At 39.7% G+C, this 15,342-nt stretch overlaps 1 protein-coding gene across 2 annotated transcripts in view; it reads left to right on the plus strand.

The window, feature by feature from the left end:
- gpm6bb (glycoprotein M6Bb) overlaps positions 1-15,342 on the plus strand; it is a 29,200-nt gene that overhangs the window by 11,413 nt on the left and 2,445 nt on the right. The window contains exons 2-7 of one of the 2 annotated variants that reach the window (XM_012920910.4): positions 11,310-11,496; positions 12,208-12,364; positions 12,454-12,622; positions 13,235-13,308; positions 13,424-13,489; positions 13,902-15,323. In XM_012920910.4, coding sequence (XP_012776364.1) covers positions 11,310-11,496; positions 12,208-12,364; positions 12,454-12,622; positions 13,235-13,308; positions 13,424-13,489; positions 13,902-13,982 — 734 coding nt within the window. In that variant the 3' untranslated portion in view covers positions 13,983-15,323. Of the gene's footprint in view, positions 1-11,309; positions 11,497-12,207; positions 12,365-12,453; positions 12,623-13,234; positions 13,309-13,423; positions 13,490-13,901; positions 15,324-15,342 lie in introns of those variants that run through there. The other variant, XM_004557851.5, reaches the window with a different exon arrangement.

Consider the following 15,342-nt stretch of genomic DNA (forward strand, 5'->3'; position numbering starts at 1 on the left):
GTAAACAAATGAATGGATCTGCATAATGGGTTTGCTGTGCCATGCTTCTGTACCAATCAATAACCTGGATTCATGCCATACATAAAGGCACACATACAAACCAGATTGAGATACGAAGAGGGACTGCGGTTAAAACTAGGTCACTAATGCCACTAGAAAAGAGAAACTCACTGACTACAACAAATGACCAAAACAAAGTTCACAAGAATCTCAAGCTTAAAGATGTTGATTGTTGAAGTTTTTTCCATGAGCACCACAAAATACCAGCTCGCCATTTGGTTTTGCTTTTCTTCACCTTTACAACAGATGTTAACCTTCACAGTTAGTTATTTCTGACATAGTTGATGCCACATGCCCATTTGGTTTAAACTGTCTTCCTCTGTTCTCGTGTGGTGAGCCTGCTTTCTCAGGCCTTTGATGGGTGTAAGTAGTGCTTGAGCCTGGGCACAGACCTGGTTCCATGAGAACTCCTTCCATAGTGTGAGCCAAGCAGGGGTGCAGGTCTTCATGGGTGACTGAACACTGGCGAGCATTCACGATCCGAGTCTCACACCATGAAAGGTTGACCCACAATGAAGCCTCCCACATTTGTATGAGCTTCATCATCATTCAGATTGTGTCCTCAAGTAGGGGCGTGGCGCTGTGTCCACACTGAATCTGAGCTTGCAGCACTCAGGCTTTCACATGATTATTCTCACAGCCTGTTAGTATTTTAGGTAAAGCTGAGTGCAGCCTTTCTTCTGGGCTTTATTCATTTGGTTCAGCTCATATACTGAGTTCTACTTTGTATGACATTTTTTTTTATTAAATTTAATTGCTGTAAAAGCACCACCAGTCAACATTCAAAGGATTGACACTATATCGTTTCTGATGATAACTGCAGTATTTAAGTAATACTAATCGTATCTCACTCACTTTGTAATGTCATAATTCCAGTACCGGTATCTGGTGGACAAACTAAATGACCTTATGGCACCTTAACACTGGTCATCGCCCAGTTCTCCCAGCTTCTTTAAGGACATTCAAATGTCTTCTTTGGATGTTGGTTGTCATTTATTCTGTTCTCTGTCAACATTCTGAAAATGCTCAGGTACAAGGAGTGGACTGAAAATGAGTGAAAAAAGTGCAGACAATGTCCAAAGAAAAGCCTTCAGAAGGCCTGAAGAACTATGGCTCAAGACCACTTTAAAAATTACGACAACGTCTGGCTCCTTGGAAGCAAAATGTAAAAGTATGAGGTGAACCTCAAGACCTTTGCACACCATCTTTGTATTTCAAGCCTCTATTTTAACATCTAGGCTCCATTTCGGAGCCACAAGTGACCAAATTTGATAAGTTATCAGCTAAGCTTGGTTAGCATGCTTCCTTAGATTTCACACGTACTGTCTGTTTTGGTATCCTCCTATTGAAGAGGCCATGTCCCCAATAGTACATAACTTTAAGCTATGATTAAATTTAAATGAGTGAGTACAGTTTTCAAAAAGATGGAATTTAGATATGTTCATTTCTGCTGGAGTTTTTAGCACTTTGCTTCATTTTTTTGTCCTGCTTTAGATAAAAGAAACAAAAAACAAACAAACATTACAAAAGACATGTGTCAGTAAATACTATTTATACTACTTTTTGCCCGATAGCACTTTTTCACCCAAGTAATGGATGCATTTGCTGTGATAACTATGATCTTTATGCCAAAACAAAAGTTTATTCACAGTCAGAGTTTTTAATGAAAGGCACATGTTTTTGGTACTAAAATCGAGAATTTATTAAAATAAGTCCTAAAGCACATTTTGACCTGTTCTGATCACATGTTTTAAATTTCCTTTCACACAAATGATATAAACATGTTGTTGTCCAAACACTCTTAAAGGTTTGCAGATGGATCACTGGATTGATCTTGACTTTTTAATTTTTTCTCAGTAACATGAAGCATCCAGTGTCGACCACTCCAGTACATTTAGTCCTGCACATAATCAGGCTCACTGGATGCTTTACTTGAGCTCCTGTTATACCTAATGTGAATCACAAGTGTGGAATCCACTGAATCAGCTGTTAACGCACATATGCAGAGATCAAACACTTCAAACATAAGGAACATGTTGGTTCTTCTTGCTTTAATGGGGCTGATGGTAAAAACGCTTGAAGATTAGTGCAGCATTTGTTGTTGTGGGATCCCTGCTAAGTTCACTTCCCTGACCCCCGAGGCTCCCCTCCCCTGTTGTTCCCCCTCATCTCTGAGGTCTGGTATCCGTGAGAAGACCCCACTCCAACTCTACTCCACCAGCCCCCCCTTCCTCAGCTGAAAGGCCTTTCTCTCATTAGCATGCCCCTGGGGCTTCTCGGCCTGCTGTTGCCAAACAAACACAGCCAATATCTTCCTCACTGTCTCCTCTGGTCATCTCTCATCATTCATTTTGGCCTGGCCCTGTTATTTTCATGAGTTGTTTCTCATGGTGTCGTCGTCTTGGCTTTAATTTCTCCCTCTTTAAGTTTTTACAGGTCTTTTTTTTTTTCTTTGTGATTTTCTGTTTCTTCAATTTTCACATGCTGTTTCCTCTGTTGTCTCTATCAGCCCAGAGGATGCTCTGCGTCCCCGTGTAGGAAATGTAGACGTGCCTTCCTTTCATGTGTCCTCTTTATGATTTAGAAACCACCAGATGTAGGGAAGAGACCGGTCAGAGGTTGCTAATGTATGCTGCAGGAAAGAGGGCATATGGTGCAAATCAGAAGATGAAGGGTTTACCCTTGACCACAACACAACCACACAGCATGCACTCTCGCCCTCTCTTGGACTCTGGTCACATGGGAGATAGACAAAGATGACTGTGTGCATATATGCTTTCAGCCTAAGCTATAGTTTTCACCCACAGCTAAAGTAGTGACTTCCACTTTCTTGTTGTCACCAGATTTCCTCCCATTGCTTTTCTTTCTGAGACAGAGATGCCCAAGAGGAGGAGAATGAGGAGTGTGTTCATGGCATGGGCAAAGATTTCTGTGTCATTATGAGGAAACTTTAATTTAACTGTCGGTTAAGAAACTGTTGATTTATTCAAAGAGAATATATAAAAGTTTTGGTCAAGGAAGGCATGTAGTAAGCTCAAGAAAGTGCTTACCTGACAAGATCTCAAACAAAAGCTGTGATTTACTGTGGCGAGTTGCCTTAACAAGGCAGGACACAATTAAACGATGGAACATAGCAGCAAGGCAAGTGAGAGACGGAGATACAGAAGGCAGAGCCATGCAGGAAGGAAAGAGAACAAGAAACGAGACTGTCAGGGGGAGAAAGGAAGAGAGAATCTGCTGAAAAAAGAAGAAGAAGAAGAAAAAAAAACAAACATTTTTGCTGGGTAGAAGAAAAACAACCATGGAAACTCAATCAGACGAAAACCAAGACCAGAGGCAGGACAAAAGAGGTACCAATGAGCACTTACAAAGAGCCAGTTCAGTTCTTTTCATTGCTGTGTTTGCTGGGGCTTTAACCTTCTCCAGCATGCTTGGTTTCGTTTCAGCTTTTGCTCTTTGGGGGATTTTAAAATTTTAGACCAACATCCATGCTTCACTGTTTTGTTTGAACCAAAGTTTTCAGTTCATTTGCAAAATTGCCTGTGCATGTTGTGTGATCTAATTACCGGTAGTTTAAATCTGTGGGCTGCTTTCAGCAGACTCCACTCCTGCAGCAGGAGGGACAATGTGTTGCCGCAGGTCATCATCACGCTAGCGTCACAGGGTGCGTTTGAGTTGTGTTTTCGGGGAGGACTGATGATTAATGAGGCGGATGAGGCGGATGAGGGGCGAGGACAAAGATAAATGAACCTGACATTAGCAGTGTTACATCAATAGCCTTGAGTAGTTTGTACACTAAAGGGGGAGAGAGAGCGGGTCATTAACTTGCTCATCACCTTCTTGTAGGAATCAACAGGACTCCTTGAATTTTCTGTCGCGCTTTGTGAAATAAGACAAGCAATTTAAAAAAAAAAAAAATACAGTCATATGTCTCAGGTTGCTGACAATGTGATGAGGTCAGTAGCTTTGCAAGCAGATTCAAATTATCATGTTTTTTTAGAAACAAGAACTAGCCTTTGCATTTTTTTTTTAAAGTATTTTTGGTTGATGCATAGCTTAGCTATTTTAACCCAGTTAAAGAATGAAGAAAAAGAGACTCAAACTGATGACACTACAAATGACATTATAGTTAGATGACAGAGCTTCCCAGAATTCCTTATTTCCCTTCTCCCCACATGTACATAAAAAATGATGAGCCTTTACAGTCAGCACTGCCTGTTAGCGTTAATGAACACATCCTATATGTTTGTAAGTCTCCCCTAGCATGTGCAGTCAGGGGAATTGCAATCAGTCTTTAGGTTTCTCTTCTGAAATCGGCACGGTGAGACCACCTCTAACGAATTTCCATGCTCCCTCATCTCTTGAGAATTACCATTATAGCCATTAGAGCAATTTTAACTATCGCTCCACTCAGCAGAGAGTGTGGAAAAATAAGATTCTTTTTCATAAGTGGTGTTTTGGCAGTTTGCCCCAATGGAGCAACAAACAACAATACTTAGCATTAGCTGTAAACAAACACATCTGTTAGCAATGAGCCTAGATTTTTTTTCTTCTTTTTTTTAATTGAAACTGGATGGTGTTTTTAATGGAGCTGGAAGCCAGCTTGTTGTTTGGGGAACTGGGAAGAAATTGAGGGTTTGCAAACTGTTCACTATAAATTGTGTGTATCCAAGTATGTTTATATCTCTGTGGGGGTTTTGCTTGTATATCATATGCATACTTTTCTATGTGCATATGATTATGCAGTGCTTGTTTATGCTTGTGCTGTGTGTTATTCTTTGTTTGGATAGGTGCAACTGTGTTTGTGTCTGGTATGTACCAAAAAAAAAGAAAAGTCTTCCAAAACACCGCTCACATGTGGTGCACATTTCTCTGTTCAGCTAAAGCAGAAAATAGGCATTATTCCACATTTACCAAGCATCCCAGCTAAAGATTTTGATTATGATTATGTTGGCTTGATGACTGTGGCTGAGGGATTGAGGGTGGCAGTGATGCAGCAAGGTTAGCTGAAGGGGTTAGTGATGACTCAGATCTCAGTGGGCAGTGTGTGGTAACTTCATTGGACAGATAAATAAAGGAAAGACTGGTAATGATATTACTCCCTGTATGCCTACTGGTGTGTGGTAATTTGATGAAACTAGATTTTGCCCTTTATAATCCCTTAACAAAATTTACAAGTGATCAAATTATTTGTTATCCAACTCCAGAAAAACAAAAACAAACATATGAAATAAGAAAAAAATATAAAAAAAATAAAGAATCAACCTGAAGGGTAATCTGTGAATCTGCCAGTCCAGTGAGACACCCAAGTTTTCTTTCTCTTCTCATTTATTGTCTCGAGCTACTGCTGGCTATCAAACAAAGGAATGAAATGCTCAAAAAATGAAGTAAAAAACGCCCAAGCAAAAAGACAAAATAACAAAACTGACACCTAGTAAATTGTGGTGCTTTTGGACCCCTGGAGGTCTTGGACCCAGAAGCAGTTCCACACTTTACTCTCATTAGCCGTATGTCTCTGTCTGTCTTCGTCTCGGTGTGTTAGAACTTCAGATTCCAGCTTGCTTTGCAACTCATGTTGGTCTTAAAATGCTATCTCATTCACACGCTGACAATCTGAGATGCTTTGACAAACAGGATCCTCCTGGAGTGTGAAGCGGCTGCTGTGGCCCATTGTGACTACGCTGTGTACAGTGCTGGAGGGGCACACAGGATGGAGCTCAGTGGTGAGCTTGTCCTGGGCCTGCAGCCTGTGGGCCGGAAGAGCAAGGCCGTGGTTTAGTGCTATTCTGAATGGCCCCTGAGAGTCCAGTGTGATGGACAGTCTGGGGCTGCACACACTGGCTCTTTGTATCCAGCCTTCTTGGACTCTCGCTTTCTTTTTTCTTTCTTTTCATGTTTTTTTTCTATTTCTCTCACACAATGTCACCCACACAGACACTTTAAAAGAAAAATCACACAAACATCTTTTTCTCCCTGTATCCTCGTGATACAAATGTGTCAAATATAGCTTCTGTTGTAAGGCCAGACTACTACTGCTGTCGCAAAGAGATGGACAATAGAGTGAGAGGAAGTGGTTGGATGCCTAACTAGGAGTATTAGTCAGGGAGCAGGAGCATGTGAAAGTCATCAGAGGAAAAGGGTCCAATGTGATTTTCATTTAAAGTCATCCACCCAGAGCCAGTGGGATCCCTTCATTACAAGCTTGTTGTTTAGAGAGTCACCAGCTCCTACTGTTATCCCCCTGTGGAGGAGGAGGACTTTAGCTAACACAGGGATTTGCAACATCCTGTAACATCCTGTATTCAATGTAATCCCGCACTGTACTCTCAGATAACAATCTATTTTACAATAAGATACACAGATTACAGAACTCTGTAAAGTTTTGTGTGATTCGTTTGTTGGCCTTTGGACTTCTTTCATGGAGTTAGATGCAATGATCCTCTAAACTGTCCAATAACATTAAACAGGAGTTGTAGCTATGAAGAAGTACTGCTTCTTGCTCCCAGCCAAGAACTATTGTTTGTACAGTTGACCAAAACCTTTGAACACCACAACACGCATCTCCATCATAATCTTGGTTACTAACTAGTGACAGTAAACAAAAGGAAAACAAGTACTTGTTTAACATCTAAAAATAGTGAGACTCTTGTTTACTTTGCCCGACTTAATGGTTGTTACTTCTTGAGAAAGCTCATAATAGATTTTCCAGTATCATTGTTTCCTTAGAGATATTTTAGAAATGCTGTTAACATTAACCACCATGAAATGCCTTCTTAATAGATTAAGTGGTTACATTTTAAAATGCATTTTACTATATATTTAGCAGCATAAATGTCCTTTAAGCAGACTCAGTTTCAAGCCTTTAACCGAGATATTTTATTTTCCACAGCAGTTCCACATAGTTATCTCAAAATAAAACAATATGAATTCACATTTCCATAGCACATTTTTCCCCACTCTGCAGGATGAATTAGGTGTATAATAACAAGTGATTACATAAATCTCCAGTGATGACGAACAGGGATGCTTGCTTGCATGCCATTGGCTTGCATTTTTCAGATAAAAGAAATATCACCAACAATATTTCACCACTAAAACCAGCCTGAACCTTTGACAAAAGGCAGGATAGAGCCATGCTTTCCTGTTGTGCATTTAGAGATGCTCTTTTGCATATCTTGGTTTTAAAGAGTGTTTATTTAAGTTACTATTACCTTATCAGCTCAAAGCAGTCTTACCATTCCCCTCTGACCTCTGACATTAAAGGACACTTTTGCCAAGAGAACTGCTGCTCATGGGATTTTTTTTCCCCCAAACAATTCTCTGTAAACACTAGAGATGGTTTTGGGAAAACCCAGCAGTTTGGGAAATACTCAGACCAGTCACTAACCACGTGACATTCAAAGCCGTTTAAATCACCTTTTTTCCCCTATTCTGATGCTCAGTTTGAAGTTCGGCAGGTCATCTATGGCCACATGGTGCTGCCTTGTGATTGACTGATTAGATGTTTGGATCAATGTGCATTGGTATACCTAACAAAGTGGCCGGTGAGTGTATATACATTATTGAACTGATGCTGTGCTACTGCGTCAACAATGCTAACAGGCTGTTATACAGTTTGACCTGGAATGACTATCTCAGGATTCTGTCTAATAAGTAAAGCTTTGACAGAAGCCTTTGTGAATAGAGAAATAGAGCACTATAACAGTCAGACAGAACATAAATGACAACCTAAGTAGTTTAGCTGTGTAAATACCACCCATGATTCATTGTGTTATTAAATGGTAAATGGCCTGTATTTATATAGTGCTTTACTAGTCCCTAAGGACCCCAAAGCGCTTTACACATCCAGTCACACACCCATTCACAAACTGGTGATGGCAAGCTAGATTGTAACCACAGCCACCCTGGGGCGCACTGACAGAGGCGAGGCTGCCGGACACTGGCACCACCGGGCCCTCTGACCACCACCAGTAGGCAACGGGTGAAGTGTCTTGCCCAAGGACACAACGACCGAGACTGTCCAAGCCGGGGCTTGAACTGGCAGCTTTCTGATTACAAGGCGAACTCCCAACTCTTGAGCCACGATCGCATATTAAGCATAACTTAAGTGATAGCTTAAACATATCAACATTGTCAGTTCTGTTGGATAGCTGCTTAAGGACAGTGATTAAACAGACTGTATAATGTAGATTTTCTCTCTTTAATTGCACTTAGTTGGATAAGCAGATTCCTGCCTTGGCCATGTCAGGTTAATATGAACCTTTTGCATATATTAATTTGACTGAAGATTGCCATGATATGCCTATATGATTTTTTGCATTTTATAATTTCAGATTTCCTTATGTGTTTGGACTTTCTTCTCATTTTCAGATCTAGTAAGGCAATTAATAAAACTATTATACCATGGCATCTGGTGGTATGTTGCCAGATCTTGATCTAATATGGGGAGAAAAAGGTTCACAATATGGCATTTACTACTACTTTTGTCAATTTGTTTCTAGTATTTAGTTGGTTTTGCACTTGGAAACACCTGCATGCCACAGAACTGTAAACATTACAAAAGAATAGGGTGGTGCATAGTTGTGAATAGAGACTTACGTAGTCTTGATTGGGGCTCGGGAAGTTGATTTTTAGCCAACATTTCCCAGTGTGTCAGAGCTACCTGACAGTACCCTCTCCTTCTTTATTTAAGTGGACTGTATTTACTTTGCAGCTGGGCTCAATATCCTGTCGAGCTTTGTGATCTGACTCCCAGCAACCCACTCTCCCTGCCTGACATTTTCATTACAGAAATGTGGGCTATGGGGGAAGCTAGCGACTCTGCTGTGGGGTATGCTCATTGAGTTGTGGTTAACATGCTGCCATGGCAACTCCTATTCATTCACTGTGGGATAGAAATGTTTTTAATCGCCCTGTACTACACAAACAGTCTGACTGCAAAAGTATTGACCTAGCAGCCATATATCTGTAAATTTCTTTTGTCAAGGAAGGCAAAGCACATGGACACAAATCAGCTTTCAGTATCCCAATAGACATTTGGTCTCTTACCTCAAGAAAAAGATAAAAAAGGAAATGGACTGGTTCCTATATAGCACCTATTTACTCAAGTTGAGCACTCAAAGCGTTTCTTACTTTTCTCTCTGATATTCTCACACACGCCAATGGATGCATCGGGGGAAACTCGGGGTTCAGAATCTTGACATATGGACTGGAGAAGCCAGGGATTGCTCCAGTGACCTTCCCACTGGCAGCTGACCTATTCTGCCACCTCATCTACTGCTGCCTTTCTGTTGTTGGATGTTTACAGTTAACAGATACTCACAGACTGGCATAAATCCCTATTCTAATGAATGCACATATAAGAGCTTTCTTATCGTTTATAAGTATTAGCTTAAATACGAAAGCTAACTGGTGAAAACCAGCCCAAAGAACACTTTGCAGAAAAATGTGACAATTGCAATTCTACTGCAGAAATGAGTACGAGTAGACTGTGTTTTTTGGCTGGGGTCACCATGTGCTAAGCTTTAACATCATTCTGGGTGTGAGGTTATAGCTTTATGCTAGCTTGTTTTTTGTAGATCGTTGTAGAGCTGGTGTTGTGTTCGCAGCAGTGGATAGATTTGTCTGCCTGGGCACAATATTCATTTTACCATCATGCCATTATCCTGTTCATATCTATCTCCCTATGCAAATACTGAAATCTGATGATTGTAGGGCAGAGGGCATATTTGTTTTTGTTTTTTCCTTCTGATTAGCCAGTATAATTGATGAATTTGATTGAAATGTTAATATTGGAAAAAAAAATAGATCTGCAAACAGTGCTTAAAGAAATCAGGGCAACCATGTACCACACACAATATGGTGACACTATACCCAGTTTCCCCGAAGCATGTGTTGCATATATTGATACTGATACGTTCTAGGCAACATATGGTCTAAGACTGATGTATTTTTTGGAAGTTAATTATCCGCCAGTCCAATGCTACTGGTCAACTGATGTACTGGTATTATTTAATGGACATTGTTGTGAAGATAATTAATCATCTAAATGTAGACAGTGTTAATACAGTTTATACAGAATTGTTGTTTTGGGGACTTTGTGACAGTGCAGTTTGCTTATTGTTATTAACACTGGACACATAGCAACATGGACATGTGTCTGTGGTTACCTGACATATAAATCTAAAATTCCTTCTACATCTGGTTTGATGTCCAGAAAAATTTGACTGGTTAGCTGCTAAATATTTTACTGGTTTCATCAGCAAGTCACTAATCTGGTTAGTTGCTGCTGCTTGATGCCCAATGAGTGATCGGTACTGTAAAAACATTCTTTCTAACAGCGTTAAATGTATTAAATAAAGATGGGAAATCAGGCATAGGCCCAGGTGTGGGATTCAAAACATGAACAGACAGTGACCTGGATGTCCTGTGGCTGTACAACATCCTGTCATACACATGTGGATCTGATTGTAAAAAGGCTGCGGCTTGTTTGCGTTTTTCCACAGACAGTGTGTTGTGATGACTGGGCTCCGTTTCACAAGGCACAAGAGCACATAGGATCAAACAGACTCATCTAGGTCACTTCATTTCCCTCATGTTTAGCTGCCATTGATTTCCTTTAAAGCTTGATACACATGCATCGCCCTGACCTGCTGGATAGCCATTAGTGGCCTGTGAGTGAAGTGATGAATTGTCAACTGAAACGTTACAGCAGTGCAGATTTAAAAAAAAAAAACAACAAAAAAACAACCCCTCAGTGGCACCGAGCAAACTGTTCCTTTTCCTCATGTGCTTTGCATTGCAGTTGTTTTTGAAGGAAGTGCATTAACCACAAGAACATGTTTTGAAAGTTGTTTTGAACAGATGTGCTGGGACTGCCTGCACCATTTCCTTTTGTAGCAATGACGATGAAACATCGTTATTTAGAAAATTTAAATTGTAATTGATTACAAAATGATTGTGGCAGACCAGTAATAAGTTCAGAGTATGCGCTGCCTCTTGGGTAATGTGCCCTGGGATAGGCTTCATGGATGAATGGATGATTAATGTAACGAATCATCTCATAATTAATTTTTCTTTGATTCGTATTCCACAAGCGAAACACGCTCCCTTTTATGGAAGTGGGGTCTGATGCTGACATTAATTCATTTCATTGCCTTTCAAAGTGAAATGATTTGGAATAAAACATGATGCTGAATAACACCCGCTTTTCTTTCTTTCTTTTTTTTTTTTTTTTTTTTTTTGCACAGGTTGCTTTGAGTGCTGCATCAAATGTTTAGGCGGCGTGCCCTATGCATCTCTGGTGGCTACGATCCTCTGCTTCTCTGGTGTCGCCCTATTCTGTGGATGTGGCCATGTGGCCCTCACTGGCACTGTGACCATCCTGGAAAACCACTTCTCCAAGGTCACCAGCGATAATGCCATGCTCACTGACATGTAAGTGGCCTCATACTCTGTGTGCTCTAAATAGCTGCATCAAATGTTTGCCAGAGTCTGACAGATGGATTACTTACTTGGCAGTTAGTCTGATTTTTTTTTTCTCTTTTAATATTATTTCCCCTTTAATATCAGATGTATTGTACGTCATGCTCACTGGTAAAAGTGTCTCTGCATAAGCATTGCAGTAAACACAAGTCCAAACCATAAGATGGATAGCGTTTTTAATGAGGTTGACTTTATGTAGGCTATTTTTAGATGACGTTGTCTCCCACATTTACCTTATCCATGAGAGCAGTCCTAATATGGACCCTTTTTTTTTTTTACAATGCAGTCCATTAGTCCTGACAATAAAAGACGAATAACATAAAACAGGACTGCACATATGTTTTGTGTTTGGGTGGATTTAGAGTGCACTGTTTAATTTAAGACGTCCTCAGTCTGTCTCTTGGTAGATGATTTGCAGAGACACGCATCACCTGTTGTCTCCACATTTGGGCTTATTGTCTGTCCACACTGAGAAACTGTCTGTCACAACAATAAAGATGAACCTTCTCTGTATAGAATACATGCATATGCATTGTATGGAACTATTTTTAGCTTCTTTTCTTTTTTTTCTTTTTTTTTAAAGGCCGGTTTTGGCCAACGTTTTGAAACTTATCCCAGCTTTATTGGCACAAATAAACTCATATGTAATATTTCCTTTAACAGAATACAGCTGATGCAGTATATCATCTACGGCATTGCTTCATTTTTCTTCCTCTATGGGATCATTCTGCTTGCTGAGGGTTTCTATACAACTAGCGCAGTCAAGGAACTGCACAGCGAGTTCAAGACCACCATCTGTGGACGATGCATCAGTGGAATGGTATGTAAATACCACACTTTTTTTTTTTTTTTAAATAGAGCACACTTTAAAAAAGGTTTAATGACACTGTGACATTCCTGTGTCTTTAGTTTGTGTTCCTCACATACATCCTGGGTGTGGCATGGCTTGGTGTGTTTGGCTTCTCTGCTGTGCCCGTCTTCCTCTTCTACAACATGTGGTCTACCTGTGCTGCCATGAAGTCTCCAATGGCCAACTTCACAAACATTGATTCCATCTGCGTGGATGCCCGTCAGTATGGTGAGAGAACAGCACTGTTTTTCTTCATTGAGATACTCAGTGAATAGCTTCCTGTTAGTATACAGACCAATACCGTATTATACACACCACTGTTACTCCTTATAAGAAAATCAGGTCTGTGTGGGGCCTCATTATCATTTAAAAGGTCCTACAAGGTTCATTTATGCAGTTATTTACAAGAAAAAGGTAAGAGGACAGTACTGATAAAAAATTAGCCAAATTTATTATTTTTGTTTTAGTCTACAAAGTTCAGACTAATAGACAAATAAATGCATAAAATAATATAGCCTACTTATACATACTCTCAAATGGCACATGATAACTATATAATTTATATATAATTTTAGGTAGGTTACCCCCAGGGTTATAATATGTTTCCATTATAACGTTAAGTGCACAAGTTGAGCCTAATGACTGCTGTCTTTGCAGTTCTTATGATGGTGAGGAAATCCTCATGTTTAAAGTTGAGCATGTCTCTGAAACACTGAATTGTTATCAGCTTAGTAGTACTGCAGCTCGGCGTTGTGTTTCTTAGGTTTGATCATGATTTGCATGAGACAAGGCTACTATTGGTTGCAGGTGTAAAGGTGCTTTTTAATTTTATGACAACAGGAATTATCCCGTGGAATGCCACACCAGGCAAGGCCTGTGGATCAACGCTAGGTGACATCTGCAACACCAATGAGGTAAGGCGTGCTTGTGCAAACATCACTCATCCCGGAAGTGGCACACAGAGCAGGGTGACATAGGATTCTGTTTATTGAAGACTAAACACTGTTAACGCTGCCTGTCTTTTTTCAGTTCTACCTGTCTTATCACCTGTACATCGTAGCGTGCGCCGGGGCAGGAGCCACTGTCATCGCTCTGGTAAGCTTCCGTTTGGTCTCTCCATCCTCACGTTTTAGTCCATCTTCACATGGTTTGTATTAGCAGGTCATGTGTCCAGTGCTTTTCTTCTCATTCCCATATGGTTAATGTAGCCAAACCAATGATGATAACATAGTCTTTTCCAAAGCTCCAACTTCATTTTGCTGTTTACCCTCAGCTTAGATGGACATGACCCTATTTTGAACAGTTGCTTTTTTGTGCCATGATTAGGATTCTTTTTTAGAAATGACACTTTAAAAAAAACTGTTAGAATTCTATAAAATTATACTTCATGATCTTTAACATTTTACTGCTGCAAACTTACTGGCCACTTTACTAACTTGTCACAATATTAGTGACGAGGAGGTCACTGGCATGTACTCTTACCACCTTTTCTGTTCTCTTCCACCAGCTGATCTACATGATGGCTACTACTTATAACTTTGCTGTTTTGAAGTTTAAGAGTCGAGAAGACTGCTGCACTAAGTTTTAAACCGTTTTAGGAACACAGTGCACCATTCAAGGCTGTGCTGAGTAGACACCGTTGCCACTGACAACAGTTGAACTAAAAAAAAAAACAACAAAATCTGAGAATAGAAAAAAATCAACATCTCTCCATTAGTAATCACAAGACATGTAAATAGCTGACTGTATACTTCTCTTAGCATTTGGTATCCAGGGATAATGCTCGTCTGAGGACACCTGATGAGAGTTGTCTTCAGAGTGGGATGATGGTGTTTAGTTGACTGGTTTGTTCTGCTTTCCTTTATACTTACTTATTGAAATATGTCACCAGCAGAATTTTTTTTTTTTTTAAATAGAAATGTGCGCAGCTAGAAATCCACAATAGTGTTATTTATATTTGTAATTTGTGAAGGTGGTTTTGGCCTGCACAAACCACATGAGTAAGTTAGATTAAAAAAAAAAAGACACACACGCAGCATTAAGAATGCAGTTATTCACCTTCCATTAGCTGGCGAGCTTCAACTCCTGAGACACTTGTAAAACAAGTGTGCAGGTTTTAAAAAAGCTGCCATTCTGAGATCTGATAAATACACTAGACTGCACGTGGCTCATATAGACGTACAACACGTGGGCATCTGATGACGAATATTGAAGGTGTTCTCAGGCTTAATATTTTTTGATTGACAGATTAGCATTTTGGTGTGGATGGATTTTAGTACAAACAATCTGTAAAATGAGCTGTGATGGCGGCAAAAGTGCCTTGTCCTTGTATTTCTTTGGTTTATTTGCTTAGCCTTAAAATCTTTCAGAACCGATGTGTGAAACACGGAAAACCTTCAGTATTATTAATTTTTTGGGTCATGAGTTAGATTCTAAACTGAACTAAAATGTTTTATTCAATGTGTTATGCTGATGAGTATTACCACAACCAGCTGTGTATTGTAGAATTCAAAGTAACTGCACATATGGAAAGTAGCAGAAATAAAGGGTTAGGCCAGTACCGTGCATATAGATCTGCATGAGGCCCTATTACTCGGATTAATTCCATGTATTTTATAAAAAGAGAAATGATCCTATTTTAGAGTACAGTATTTTTTTTTTTCTATGAAAGCTGATCCTGATATTACCCCAGCTACGAAGTTGGCGTTTTGTTTCATACATTTTCCTTTATTCTTTCTCAAAGTGCCATTAAAGAGCCATTTGTTTTTATCTTAACACTGAGCCTGCATGCTTACAGTTTTCAGATACTTTGATCTGTTTATAGTTACTTATACTCCATATTTCATATATTTAAATTTCTCCTAAGTTTTTCAAAGACTGTAGCTTTTACTTTCTTTATAAAATAAACAATCTTTGTTTACAAAAAGAATCCCCACCTGGTCTATTTA

The sequence above is a fragment of the Maylandia zebra genome, linkage group LG16, assembly GCF_041146795.1.
Source record: "Maylandia zebra isolate NMK-2024a linkage group LG16, Mzebra_GT3a, whole genome shotgun sequence".
Classification (NCBI taxonomy): domain Eukaryota; kingdom Metazoa; phylum Chordata; class Actinopteri; order Cichliformes; family Cichlidae; genus Maylandia; species Maylandia zebra.